We start from the raw sequence: 14,685 nt of genomic DNA, 5'->3' as shown, positions 1-14,685 counted from the left end.
ATACATGTTAGATTTATGCTGTAACTGCTGTGCAAACACCAGCTGCTTAAAAAAAACCAACAAACACAAACCCAAACAAAGAGTCCCCTGAAAAAGCAGCAACTAAATCAGTATAGGAAGAGGAAAAACCCAACCCATTTGAAAAAAAAAAAAAAAGCCCAAGAACATGAAGATTAGAACTGCAGGAGAAAGAATAGAAAGGTATCTGGGGGCAGGGTCACTGAGGAAGCTGAGCAACTGTATGGGACAGAAACAACTTGGTAAAGCTTCTTCCCTCTAGGCTGTGGTTTCCAGAAGATAACAGACTCTGGCAGTAGGAACAAAACTAAGAATAATGGGTGCTGCCTTTAAGAAATATTAAATCAACCATGTCACAGACTGCTGACCATAGGGACATAATTGGGGAACAAAGCACACAAACACTTGAAACTGGTGGGAAAGATGCAGCAAAACCAAGGTGAACAAAGAAAGCTGTACTGCTGTCAGCTTTTTGAGTATGAGACTGCTGATAAAATAACTGAGTTGATTGAAGCCACAGGAAGAACAGTGCCAAAGCAAGGATGCAAAAGTTGCTGCAATTATCAGGAGGGTTTACAGACATTTCGGCAAGAGGTCGAGTCTTGTGTTACAGCATTTTAACCAGAATAAGGGAGTGTAGAGGCAAAGCTGAGGAAATAAAAATTTTGACCAGGTTTTTGCTGCAAAGATGGTTGCTGAACAGAGCAATGAATGGTATAAGGTACTCATCATTGAACTGAAGTCTTCTCTGTCTCCTAATTCCATCTGGAGCACCTTGATGTCATGGCACAAAATGATGAATAGTGTTGGTGCAGAAGGCAGAGTAATGGTGAATGTAAACTCAAGAAGCTGGTGTCATGCTGATCCAATGGTCTTGTGCAAGATTGCACATTCTCTTTCCCCTTGATGTGTTGCTATTGGCTTCATTATGTGCAAAAGCATAGCTGATACAATGCATACAAAGGAATTGTGTGGTTCAATGTAGGACACCAGAAAGCTAGGTTGTACCGAAGACATGACATTTCCAAGCTCATGTAAGGAGATGTTGAAAGACCACCTGGCATTGAGGGAAAAAGGCTGTGTTATTTATCAGCTCTGAAAAGAAAAAATATAATAGGAATCCCATCTAAAGCACTGTGTTAGAAAGTGAATGAATACAGAGGTGAGTTGGTTCATGTGCCTTAGAAATAGCAAATGCTGCAAGGGAATATCCAGAAACTAATTAAAATTGGCACCAGCTGTATTCACCCCATCCAGCCAGATGTGGCTGTTGAAGAGCTGCAACTTAAAGGTCAAACTCAGATCCTGAACTTTGAAGTTCTGCCCTTCCATGTGAACATGGTACCAGTATGCTGGAGCTATGGGTAGGCATGTCCATGTCGGCCAGGATAACAGCTTTGGGAGGAAGACTGAAGTGTTAAATAGAATTCCATACTCTGGCTTTTTCACATCATCAAAGTACTACTTACCTCTGTTACTCACCAGAAAAGAATGGGAAAGTATCTGGGACTTGGGGTGAAAAGAAAGTTGTGCTTACATTAGGAAGAAGCAAAGGAATGGAACAAACTTGGAGTTTGTTGGAGTCCTTCCAATCAGCAGGAGTGACAGTGCCTGGGGCTGAGGGCCCTCAGGAACTAGGGAGATGATCTGTTACTGCACCCTGCTCTGCAGAGAGGGATGGCACCTCTCCTCATTCCTGTTTATTTCCATGGTTATAGCCCTGCTGGGAATGGTGTTACATTCTTCTTCAGCTTGACTCTTGGCAGTTCTCAATGTGCTTCTGAGCTTTCTGGCCCCTGAGCAAGCTCTCACCTGTAGAAGACACTTCCCTTCTTTTCTACCTGGTTCTCAGCTCTTTAGCTGAGTGCATGGGGAGGGGGCTGAGTGGTCAGGTTGGCCCACAGTCTGAAGCACGGATTTCTCCTTGCTCCTTATTTCATACATTGCAGTAACCCCATATTCAGTCTGCCTGAGGACCTGGACTGTCTATCCTGGGTGCTGTCAACTGCATGTCATGATGGAAGAAAATGAAGCACAGCATGGCCAGCCAGTCAAGGGAGGGGATTGTCCGGCTCTGCTCCACACACATGTGGCCTCACCTTGAATGCTGTGAGCAGTTTTGGGCACCACAATATAGAAAAGAGATGAAGCCATTGGAGGGCATCCAAAGGAGGGCCATGAGGATGGTGAAGGCCTGGAGGGGAAACTGTGTGAGGAGTGGCTGAGGGCACTGGGTCTGTTCAGCCTGCAGAAGAAGCGACTGAAGGGAGACCTCACTGCAGTCTGCAACTTCCTTGTGAGGGGAAGAGCAGGGGCAGGTACTCTTGTGACTAGTGACAGAACTCGAGGACATGGCATGAAGCTGAGGCAGGGGAGGTTTAGGTTGGATATCAGAAAAAGGTTTTTCATCCAGAGGGTGGCTGGGTGCTAGAACAGGCTCCCCAAGGAAGAGGTCACAGAACCAAGCCTAACAGAGTTCAGTCAGAGTCTGGACAGCAGTCTAAGGCACATGGTGTGACTCTTGGGCTATCCTGTGCAGTGTCAGGAGCTGGACTCGATGATCTGGGTCCCTCCAGCTCAGCATATTCTGTCATTTTATGAATAAATTAAAACCAAGTCCTCCAAGTCCAGAATGGATTTTGGTGTCCAGTGCTGGGTTCAAGTCAATTCTCATGCTGAAGCCTGTGAAAGGGTGGGTCAGGGCCCCAAATCAGTCTGTGAGAGACTTCAAGTGGATGCTCATATACTTTTGCTATTGATTATTTTTCTATTTTATTTTTTTAAATTTTGACATAAGCTGTTCAAGCTGGGGATGGACATCTGTGGGGTTGCTGACTTGGGCTGTGCTGCTGTTGGCAGGTGTCTTCCCCAGTGCCACAGCATGTCACCTGGGTGGCAGCATCAGGGAAATGGCCAGCTCTGCAGTGTATGCAGCTATCCCAAAATGGTAGGCTGGATTTAACCCCATACAGCTCTGTCCTGTGGCAGGCGCTCCTGGGAAGAGCCTCTGGATTCACCTCCCCTCTGTCATCCACCTCATTGACCTGGTGCCTTCCTGCTGGAGAGGGATGATCTCTGAGGAAGGTGGCAGGGATTTAGCCCCACTCCCTAAATAACTTGTGTTTTCCTGCCTGGAGTGCAGCCTAAGGGTGTGCTGGTACTTATTTCTGGAGCAGTGGAGCATCTCAGCCCTGTGTAGGCCTGAAAAGAAGGGGGAGGGAGATAGCCTGCAGCTTCAGAGCCCAGCTGCATTGGGCACCTCCGGGCACCTTACAAGATGTTGGTGCAGATTCCAGTACAAAATTCCACTGCAGATGTGGAACTATATTTTTCTAGTTCAGAGATCTCTGTGGAAGAATGAATACTTTGCATCAGTTTAGGTCCTTGAAGTCTCAAGGAGTTGACTTGTAGTCTTATTTGAGGTCAAGTATCATTATCAAGTATTTTCTTTTTCTTTTCTGTCACCAAATGGGCAGAAGTCCATTTCATCAGAGAGTATCTCTTCTCTTGGGAAGTTGCTTGTCTGTCTTTCCTGTCTTCTCTTCAGGCTTTAATGACGTTATGCAGATCACCTCCTCCCTGCCCAGCTTCCTCTCCCCACAGCAGTGCTCCCAGCATTGCTGAACACTGCCTTGCTCTCCCCTTTCTGTCTCCTAAAGGATGACTGGAGCAGAGGGCTTGTTTCCTCTTTATGGTTTCTGTCTTGCTGCATCTGCTTTCCCTGCTCTTTCCCAAGTCTTCTTGGTCACAGCTGAGCAAACCCTGCCAGGGGACATCTCATGCTGACACCTGGACCTTTTCCTTATCAGATTAGACTGTTTGACAGCTCACAGCTCATTGCAGGTTGTAGGCACTCTCTGCTGCAAATCATTCTGTCTGTCACACCAATACAGCTTGCACAGCACCTGTGCTGGATGCTGTGGGGCTTGCATTAGCCTCTCTGCCCTTGACTGGCCTCTATGCTTGTTTTTCCTTTCCTTCTGCTGCTTATCTCTGGTTCCTTCATATTAACAAATATATTAAATAATCTCATGGGAAAAGGGATGTGCCAGTGCCAAGAAATTCTTAACTTCTCTGTTTGTCATGATTAACCCTGTTCAGCCTGCATCCACTGAGGCCACCTGAGCAGGGCAGTTGGACCAGGCAATCTCCAGAGATCCCTCCCAGCCTCAGCTGTTCTGTGATTCTGTGATCCAGCAGTTCTATCTCACATGCAGCTTCACTCAAGTCTTCAGCCTGGTACTGGCATAGATTTGTCACCCCAGGATGGCAAATGCTGAGCAGCTGTGGCAGCTGCTTGGCTACTTGTGTGTGTGTGTGAGTCTGCACGGCTCTACTGCCTGGGCCAAAAGTCTGTATCTCCTGTTACCTGGTCCCTCAGCAGGTGAGAGTGGGTGCTTTGGAAAGAGCAGGGCAAGTGCCTGTTGTCCCTCATTTAATGCTCCTCCTTTCTCTGACACTTGGCGCTGTGAGGGCCTCCATGAGTTTCCCCAGCTGTTTGTTGAATCCTGCCTTCTGACTGGCTCTTGTGGTTGCAGGAAGCTGCACACTGGGATTTTGTGTCCACTCCTTTGTTCTGTTTCTCTCTTGACATTGCTGGTCCTTTTCCCTGCTGTGTTGGTGCCTCCTGCTCAGGGGCAGAACGGGGTGGGTGCCTGGAGGCTCCTACAGTGTGCTGGGACTTCTCTGGATAGGCAGAGCAAGGAGAGCAGTGCACACACACTGGGACATGTGGTTGAGAAGAGGGGCAAATGGCAGCTGTGTGGACAGCAGTGAATGTTGTAAGTAGGTAACTTGTGAGTGTCCCAGGCCAGTTACACAGCAGGGATGTACCTGCATTGCACCAACAACCATCTGTCCAATGGCTTTTGGACTGATGTAGCAGCTCCAGCTCTATGGACTTCCCATTTTAGGTTTAATTTTATTGTATCTTTGCTGCTTGTTCTTCATAGTTATCAATAACTCCCTTTCATCTCCCTATAAGTGACTTGCTGAAGTTTGCCTTGATCCTATTCTCACTTTTTTTTTTTCATGATAGAAGAGGACTTTTGAACCTTGCACCATTTCCCTTCCCCTCCAGCCTTTGTTTCCTCATGTCTGTGCTGAGAGATGTTTGTACAGTGGTGGGTATTTTTTCTTGCAGTTTTATCTGTGGTCTTTGTGTGCTGTGTTCCAGCCCTGACCAGTGACTGAGCGTGCCTGGAGGGAATCCAGCCTAGGGCATATTATGGTCCTATTTGTGCCATTTTCTTCTTGTACTAATAATCCACACATTCATTAATCAAAATTCGGCTAAAAGCAAACCTTGATCTGCTGTTCTCCAGAGAAAGGTGTCCATGGCATCACATCACTGTCATTGCAGCCAGCTCCTGTTCTTCTGGTGCTTTGCCTCTCAGGTGTCTTCCCTTCCTTATCTACACCCCAGCAGCCTATTCTTCCTGGCAGGATTCATATATTTTGGTTTCTATAATACAGATTCTGCTTATTCTCTGCCGTTGCCCTTCCCGGGGGAGAATGTCTGCCTTGATTCACACCCCTGTAGGTGACGGGACTGAGTTAGTCCTGAGCTGTGTCACGAGGCCCTGTCACTGGTTGTAATGGGATGTGTCTGTGCCCCTGCAGCCCAGGAAGCCGTGTCCCCTGCTATGATGCCAGGGCAGATCCCCGACCCGTCGCTGACGGCCGGAGCGCTGCCTGGGCTGGGCCCGCTCACAGGGCTGCCGGGCGCGGCCCTGACCGCCGAGGAGCTCAAGTGCGCCGACATCCGCAACATCGGCGCCATGATCTCGCCGCTCCAGTTCTTGGAGGTGAAGCTTGGCAAGAGACCCCAGCCTGTCAAAAGTGAGGTGAGTATTGGGGGCTGCTGGCTGCAGGTGGCCCTGCAGGGCTGGTGTCTGCGTTTGCCTGGGTTTCCCTCCTGCCTGTGCCTGGGTGTGCTAGCAGTGACCAGTGTGTTTTATAAGCTCCCTGTTTGGTGATGTGCTTGATGTGCATGCATGTTGGCAGCTGCTCCACTAGCTGCCGCTCATCCCTGCCTGATTTCCTGCCCCTGGCTGGCAGTGGTGGCCTCAGCATCCCAGACCTGGTCCAGTGCAGCAACTGGCAGCCATCTGAACTCAAACCCTGCGTGTGGAGTGGGGTCTGCTGCAGCCAACATGTCCCTAGGCTGGGACATGCACCCAGAGTAGAAGTCACACAGCCTGTCAACCATGTCAACAAGCCCTTGGTGCTTCTGGCATTGGTGTTGCCTCTCCAGCAGGAATGGGGTGTGTGGAGCAGTGGCTCAGCCTGTGCTGCAGGTGCCCCTGCCCCATTGCTTGGGGTGGGCCCTGGCTTCACCTCGAATTTCCTGGGGTGGGGAAGGTGGGTGGTTTCTGCTTGGTACCACAGGCTGCCATGTCAGAACCAGACTGAAGGGACCAGGGAGATGCTTGGACAGTGTTTTCCTTATGTTCCCTGTGTTGGTTGTCCACTCTTTGGCTGAGCTGGTGGTGAGTGTTTGCACCTCCCACTGCCTGCAGATGGAGGTGGGAATGCACCGTTCCAGAGGTCCCGTGGTGGCGAGGGTACTGGCTGCTGTTAGAAGGTCCAATGAACAGCCTTCTGAACAGAGCATTTGCTCTGGGAGAGGTTACCTCAGATGATGCCATATGAGGATGGGGTGATGTGTGTTCTCTGGCAGCGTGAGCAAGGAGGTGCTGGATGATGTGAAAAGCTGCCTGTGATGAGCTGTGAGCTGAAAGGAGTAAAATAGGAATTCCAGAGGGCAACCTGCTCTCCAAATGGTGCTGACACTTGATTTAGCCCATTTTTTAAGCAGAAGCTCAGCAACAGCCACCTGTGCAGAGCATCCCTGTTCTTTCCCCCAAGCCATTTGAGGTGGACTCCTGTGGGTAGAACTGGTATGATGTAGCTCATCTGAGCACCTTGCACAGAAGCTCTGTGCCCAAGAGAGTGTTCAGTCAGCTTGTGCAGCCTGGAGGTTGCCTGGGAAGGACTGGACAGCTCTGCAGTGGGAAGAGCTGAGGCTAGGATTCTCAGGGATGCCATTTTGAGGCCCTGGGCATGCTGATGGCTTTGGTTCCTCTATGGGCAAAGCAGTCACGGATTTGCGGCTGAAGCCAAATTCTCTTCCAAGCTCTTGGCCTGGGTGTTAATGCAGCAAATGGTCTGCAGTGCCTGCCCTGCTTCATGGGCAGGGGAAGAAAGAGGGTGACTCTGTGGCTATGCTGTCTTCCCAGGCCCAGCTCCTTTCCTTTAGCCACCTCTGAGCTGGCTCTGCAACTGCTGCTTTTGCTTTTTGTAGCATGGGTATGTGATGTCACTGGCATCTGTGTGACAGGGACAGGGCAATTCTGCCCCACAGCAGGTACTGGAATTGCTGAGTGTCCTCTGAGCCAGCTGTTGAGGCAGCATGTGGAGGAAAGCTAAGAGAAAACCCACTGCCAGCCCTTGCTCAGCTGCCTTCCATGCAGCTCGTTCCTCCCCTGCATGGCCCATGAAGCTGAGGAGTTGAAGGCAGCAAATGGAGCTGCCCTTGGCAAGGCTTTGCAGCAAAAGCCTGAGGGAGCTGTAGCAGTAGCTGCTTATCCCATGAGTAGCCAAGAAGCTGCCCACGCACGGTTTTGCAATGCAGCCTGCAGCTGCTTTCCTCCTGCAGGGTGCTGGAGCCCAGGAATGCTGGGTGCTGGTGTGCCACTCTGTGGTGCCTGGCAGGACAGGCTGCCTGCCATGAGCCTGGCCAAGGCAGCTCTCTCTGCCCTGCTGGGGGCACCAGCATCTCCTGGCACTGGGGTCTTTGTGCCTGGGGACACACACAAAACCCACCCAGCTTCTCTGCAGGGTGATGGACAGCCCCAGTGGGAAAGCTGCTCTCCTCTTGGACAGGTGTACACAGATGCTGCTGGCCTCCTCCACCACTGAATCCCATCTGGGGTGCTCCTCTGGCACTGAGCCCTGTCCCTCAGGCAGATGATCCCCTCAGTCTCTGAGGCTGCTGACTGAAGCAGTTCAGGAGGCATCCCCACAGGGACTTCTACCCACAGGGATCCATCCCCTGGAGATCAACTGCTGGGATGTGCTGTTGGGTGACCCATCATCACTGTCCCATGTGCCTCTGAATAATGTCCTAACCCTCAGCACTAGGGCCGTGTCACCTTTTTGAACAAATCAAGCAGAAGCAGATGGGGAAAACCTGCTGTCTGGAAAAGAGAACTTCTCTGCACTGAGAATTTGTGGATTCCTCATACCTGGAAGTGTTCAAGACCAGGCTGGATGGGGCTTTTAGCAACTGCTGTACTGGAAAGTGTCCCTGCCTGTGGCAGGGGGGTTGATCTTTAAGATCTCATCCAAACCTTTGTATTTTCTATGAAGCTACAGGAGCTGTGCTCCAAAAGCAGAGCCAAGGGTTCAAACTTCTTCTGTCTGTGTTGAGCCACCTTCCTTGGGCATCTGTATTCCATCTAAAGGACACAGACCTTTGCTGGGCCCTCTGTGGGGTGGAGGCAGGGTCAAAGACAGGTCATTTATTCTGTAATTCTTGTTGAATGGACCAAGAGGGCATGGAAATGTCAGGCAGTTTCCAGGGCTGGTGCAGTTGCTGGTTGCTCTTCCAGTTGCTGTTAGGCCCCAAGATGTACTTCTGACGCCAAGTTTGGGGGTGTTTTTTGAGCTTTGGAACTGTGAGCACAAGAGATCTCTATGCACCCTCCTAGTAATCCTGGAACTAACAGACCAGGAAGCTGTCTTAGGGGTAGATGAGTAGTTGGTAAATGTGCAAAGGGGAATTGCATCTACCCTGATGTCCACCTCCTCTTCATTTCTGTCAGCAACTTTTGTAAGACCTGGCAGTGGAATGTAAAGTTAGTGCCTTCCAGATTACTCCTGCTAACCTGTCACATCTAATTTATGTGGGTGCAGTGTGAGCTGTCCATTTCTGACTGGACTTGGGGGTATCAGTGCAGTTCCCATTGCAGCTCTCCCAGGTGTGGTACATTGGTGTCCCAGGACACTACGTGGCAGCCTGGCATTATGGAAGTCTGTGCATAGCTTGTGCTGGCTTTGCTTAATATTCTCACCCCAGCTGAAATAGCAACTGTGGTATAGTGCTTGCAAAGCAAGGTAGAAAAGATGCAGAACTGTTAGTGCTGTAAAGCTCAGACATTGCCTTCTACAGTGTGCTGTGTATTGGACATGCAGCTTGCTTAAGCCACCCCTTCACCCTGCCTCTGCTGAGCCCACATTTCGTCCAGTCCTTGTTTGTGCATCATGCTGGGATGTTTTGATTAGTGGGTTTTGGAGTTGGTGACTGTTAGCAGTGTGCACAGTCTGCAGTGGAGGATGGGCCCTGCAGCATTCATTGCCATCAGGCACTGCTGGTGTGTCTGCATGTGGGGTGTTCCTGTGGTATCATCGATAGGAATGAGACAGTTCAGTCTGACACCTCAAATTTCAGAGACCCAGGACAAATATGGATGAAGGCACTGGGGACCTTTTCTTCTCTGTCCATGCTGCAAAGTATAACCTGACTTTGCATGGCTTTCCAGCACTCAGGTTTTTCTTGAAGGAGCTAGTTTGGGTTCCTGGATGTAGGCATGCCATAGGCCATTTACACAGGCTTTGCAGCATAAATCAGTAAATGCTTTGATTATAGTTTTCTGACCCATTGGCTTGGCCTGTGTGGTTTGAGTCAAAGAGCACAGAGAACTGAGTCATGGCAAACTGCAGGTACTGCTGTGTCCTGCCCCCTCACAGGGGATGCAGGACCTGTCCCCACCTTACTGTGGTGGCCCTGTGACTCAGACAGTCCCAGATACTGGAATGGGGCAGGCCCAGCTGGGGTATGTTCTGGGTTTTTCTGCCTCTTGTCCTTGGCTGTGTGTGCGATGCTTTCAATGTCTGTGCTCACAGAGCTGTGCCTGTAGATGTCTGTGTGACAAACCACCCTTGTAGAAACAAGGAGGGAGCTCTATTCTCTGTCTCTTCCCTCTCTCAGGGAGGGAGCAGCCCTGTGAAGGGCTGTCTGTCCCCCACCAGCCATGTCCTCAGCTGTGGGTACAGGTGTCCCTCTCTGTGTTCCCACAAAGTGGAGGCAGAGGCTGTAGCAGCAGCATACCTGGTTCCATGAGGATTGAGTCATGTTGCTGGTGGCCCCTGACCAGGTGGCTGCCCATTGCCCTGCCATGGCTGGGGCTGCCACGTGCTCACCCCTACCTCCTGCCCCAGCCCACATCTGCTGGCTCTGATCTGGGTTTCTCTGTCTTGTTATAGCTGGATGAGGAAGAAGAGAGGAGGAAAAGGCGCCGGGAGAAAAACAAAGTAGCGGCAGCACGATGTCGTAACAAGAAGAAGGAGAGGACGGAGTTCCTGCAGCGGGTGGGTGCCCCAGTCTGTCCCAGGGCACAGCAGGGACCTCCCTAGAACAGTGCTCCAGCTGCAGGAAGCATTGCCTCCTGAGCTTCCCCTCTGCCATCCCTTGCTCCAGTGCCTTTATCTGGGAAAATACAGCCCCTGCTTTTGGTGAGGCTGTGAAGGTGGTGGCCATGTACGTGCCCAGGCAGAGCTTACCCCTGGTACCAGGGCTGGAGAGGACTGGAGGTTGGCTCTGGGCTTGTGGTGAGAGAGGAAGAATAATGTCTCTGCCTCAGTTCTGCAGCAGGAACATCCATATGAGTGTGGCACAGGACAGGGGCTGGCAGTGTGCTGACCCTTGACTGAAGTCCTAAAGATTTTCCCACTCAGAGGCCAGATGCTCACTCCACCTCTAGCCCCAGGGCAGAAAAACTGTCACAGCACCTTGCTGTTTTTCTGCAAACAGTGGTAAGACACGGGCAGATGACACAACTTGGAAGGAGTCATTTCACAAGGGCAGATGCTTACAGATGGGCTGGGTGAAAACTTAAGCATGAGTTTGTCCCCAAACACCTTACCAGAGCACGGAAAGCAGCCGGGCACAGGTTTTGCTGGGGGGCAGAAGGGACCTGCCCCAGGTGGTGGCTGTGTGTTTCTCTGTGATGGCAGAAAGTGCCAAGCACAAGGCAGCAGGGCTGGGGATGAACTGCCTGGAGGGATGTGATGCCTTGGCAGGTCTTCAGCCTGCTCCCCTGCTGCAGGGGCTGAGGAGCAGCACCGAGCAGAGGTGGCATGTTGGCCAAATTGTTTCTTGTGTCTTGTCCTGCTAGATAAAGTCACATGCGGTTGTGTTCCTGTCCTGCTAGGAGTCTGAGCGTCTAGAGCTCATGAATGCTGAGCTGAAGGCCCAGATAGAAGAGCTGAAACAGGAGAGGCAGCAGCTCATCCTGATGCTGAACCGGCACCGTCCCACCTGCATCGTGCGGACAGACAGCATCAAGACGCCCGAGAGCGAAGCCAACCCACTGCTGGAGCAGCTAGAGAAGAAGTGAAGGTGGCACAGGGCCACGAGGAGGAGACAGTGGCACAGGGTCTTCCAGGGTCTCTAATGTATGTACTGTATGAAGAACTGTGCACCCAGGCCTGGTGCAGCCAGGACCCAGTGGGCTTCCTTGGGAACTATGGACCAAACATGGGAACAGAGAAGATCAGGAACCTGCCAACCATGTACTCTGAGGCTGAACCTGGGAGCAGGGCTGGTGGTGCCAGCGAGGGCAGCCTCCCTGTGATACATCATCACAGCCCTTCAGCCTGCTCTCAGCCCTGGGACCCACAAAGCCACAGCGTGTCCTGCAAGGAGCAGGCAGCCCATGGGTAGCAGGGGCTGAGGAGTGGCAGCTGGGCAGTGCCCACCAGCGCCCTGCCCAGAGGCTGCTGCTGCTCCTGGCACGCTCCAGAGGAAAACCCAAACCCAAGAACCACAAACACTTGATGCAGCCCCATCTGGTGGGCAGGCCTGTCGGGGCTCGGTGGCGCAGGCGCCCCCCACAAGCACACTCAGTATAATGTTTACAGCCCAGCTGTCCGTGTCGGCCGTGCTTTTGAATGCACATTTTTACACTTTTTTAAAGTATTTTTTACAAAGTTTTTATACAGTGATCTCTATATGGATTTATATAATCACTAGATGTGATCCCATAGAAATGTATGTTATAATGGTCTGTTTGTTACAAACACATATGCCACAGTTATCTCCATTGTGTTACTTGTCTGGTAGCATCCAGCTCCTTTCCTGGCATGCTGGGAAGGGGGTGCAAGCTGCCCTCTGCAGTGGTGTCGCTGCCCTCTCCATCCATGTATGTCCTTCATAATACTCAGTTCTGTATCTCTCAGTAAATGTTACCTTTGCGTACGCTGTCCTCCTGTGGCTCTGTTTGGCTCAGCACTGCTGCAGCAGTGTGGTCCTGGCTGAGTGGCACAGTGGAGCAGATCCCAGAGCTCTTGTGATGATTGTGTTAGCAGCTGTGGGCCAGGAGAATTCACCCTAGAAGGCTGGCAACCTTGGAGGCAGCTCTGACTATTGTCAAGCAAGAAGTGGCTCAGTGCTGCACCAAAGAGGGTAGGTAGGCATGGCTTGCCACTTGGAAAAGTGGAGGGAGACCATGTCATCCTTAACTGGTCCTTTGTGTTTCAGTCCCAAATACAGCAATTTGAATTCATTTCAGGGATGAGAAAGAGACAGGGGAGCTGTCACGATGTCCTTGTGCTGTAGTTCCCTTTATGTGCCTTTGTGCTTCCTTCTGCCCAGATTGTGGAGTTCATGGCAAAGATCTGACCCATTCCTCAGCTGCTGTCAGGAGCCAATCTTCATTCTTTGAAAAATGTGATACCTCTGCCTTTCATTAAGCTCTGCTGAAAAGATGGGCCTCCTTGTCTTTTCTCTTTATTTCCCTCTGCAAAGTGTACATGGTAATAATTTCCCTCTTTGGTGGTCAGTGGGAGCTCCTTGGGGGTACCAGATGATCCAGGCATCTTGTCCACAGGCATCTTGTAATTTTTGCTCACCTGCATAGCCTGTGTGCTCATCTCCACTCCACTGGCAGTGCTGTGGGTGCAGGTGATGGCCTTTCTCTGATGAATAGCCACATTGCAGTAAAAATTTCTTCTATGGAAACAGCTGGCTTGGAAGAGAAATAAAAGGTGCCATTTGAAACCCAGCATGCTAGAAGCAGCTAGCAAAGGTAGCAGCAGAAGAGTGATGTATTTACATCAGTTTAATGCTCAGATATTCCAGCCAAGGCTTGGAACTGAATCCTAGCAAAGCCCAGGGTTGGAATGAGATTATCTTTATGGTCCTTCCTAACCCAGTCCACTCCCTGATTCTGCCACCCAAACAACCTTCTGCTTTATTGCAGTCAGTACCAAGGCGTTTGACACTCAAAGTTTAGGGCATTTATTTTTCATGTAACTTGTTTGGGCTGTAAAACAATAAAGTTAAAGCAGAGGGTTTGGGCCTCTTCCCCTTTATGCCACAGCCTGTGACTGTTGAACAGAAAAGGTTCCATCTCTGTGCAGTGCAAAGTTCCATCTCTGTGTACTGCAAACCCCTCGTGGTTCCTGTAGGAGACAGGCTATTTGATGTTCTTTTCTCTGGTAGCATCTGTCCTCTCAAAACCCAGCTCTCACCTTCTCAGAATTAAAAATTTTGCTATGGGACAGATGGTCCACTGGACAGGCTTGTGCATTGCGGTGGCATCTCCTGGGCACGGGCAGGAGCAGAGGGCACATGCCAGGCACAGCCTGTGTTGCCACGTGCCAGAACACGCTCCCAACACAAAATGCAATGGTTCTACCTGTGGCAGTGTCCTTGCACTTGGATCTGCTTCATGCACGGACTGGTCGTGTGGATTTGCTTGGAAAAGTCAACTGACACTTTTCAAAGGCCAGGAAGCCGCCTCCTGGCCATCCCACACCAGCCCACCCTGTCTCAGGTGCACTGTGGACCACTGCTGGAGCGGAGCTGAAGGGATCTCGTACTTCTGGGATGGGGCTTGGTGCCGGTGCTGCTGCAGCCGGTAGCCTGGGAGCTGTGGGGCTGTTGTCAGCTGCACGTCCTGGGTCCGGCCAGCCGCGGGGCTGCATCCCTCGTTCTGCGGGGCGCGCACACGGATCCCTCCCGCGGGTAGCTGGAGCTGGCTGGAGAGCCGCAGTTGGCTCTGAAACGCAGAAAGCCCTGAGGACGGCCGTGGCTGCTGGCGCGCAGCTCCAACCCGAGGCTCTCCCGTGCCCGCCCAAACCGCACACGAGGCGTCTGCAGACAGGCGCGCGGAGCCCGCCGGCGGGGAGGCGGCAGCGCGCGGGCACCGGGCAGGGGCGGCCGCTCCCTCTCCCTGCCGGCAGGAGGCGCCGCGCGGCCGCGGGAGCGCCGGGGCCGGGCCGGGCCGGGCCGGGCTGTGCGGGCTGGGCTGGGCCGGGCTGGGCTATGCGGGGCTGGGCTGTGCGAGGCTGGGCTGTGCGGGGCTGGGCCGGGCTGTGCGGGGCTGGGCTGTGCGGGGCCGGGTTGGGCTGTGCGGGCTGGGCTGTGCGGGGCCGGGCCGGGCCGGGCCGGGCTGTGCGGGACTGGGCCGGGCCGGGCTGTGCGGGGCTGGGCCGGGCTGGGCTGTGCGGGGCTGGGCCGGGCTGTGCGGCCGGACGGTGCCGGCTCCGCTCCCGCCCGGTCACGGCCCTGCAGCATCATCTGTCCGCAGCAACGGGCAGAGGGCGGGAGCGCCTCTGCTGTGAGAAAAGGCAGCGAGAGCTGGGGCTGCTCAGCCGGGA

The 14,685-nt window shown here is 52.2% G+C and overlaps 1 protein-coding gene across 3 annotated transcripts in view; it reads left to right on the top strand.

Annotated features, from left to right (window-relative positions):
* JDP2 (Jun dimerization protein 2) overlaps nucleotides 1-13,402 on the top strand; it is a 47,316-nt gene extending 33,914 nt beyond the window's left edge. For all 3 annotated transcript variants that reach the window (XM_064714079.1, XM_064714077.1, XM_064714078.1), the window contains 3 exons: nucleotides 5,641-5,864; nucleotides 10,288-10,392; nucleotides 11,235-13,402. In XM_064714079.1, coding sequence (XP_064570149.1) covers nucleotides 5,664-5,864; nucleotides 10,288-10,392; nucleotides 11,235-11,420 — 492 coding nt within the window. In that variant the 5' untranslated portion in view covers nucleotides 5,641-5,663 and the 3' untranslated portion in view covers nucleotides 11,421-13,402. The remainder of the gene's footprint in view (nucleotides 1-5,640; nucleotides 5,865-10,287; nucleotides 10,393-11,234) is intronic.
* The last annotated feature ends 1,283 nt before the right edge of the window (nucleotides 13,403-14,685 follow it).

Source organism: Zonotrichia leucophrys, chromosome 5, assembly GCF_028769735.1.
Source record: "Zonotrichia leucophrys gambelii isolate GWCS_2022_RI chromosome 5, RI_Zleu_2.0, whole genome shotgun sequence".
Taxonomy (NCBI): domain Eukaryota; kingdom Metazoa; phylum Chordata; class Aves; order Passeriformes; family Passerellidae; genus Zonotrichia; species Zonotrichia leucophrys.
Note: the sequence above shows the minus strand (reverse complement) of the source record. Positions and strands in the feature narration are given on the sequence as shown.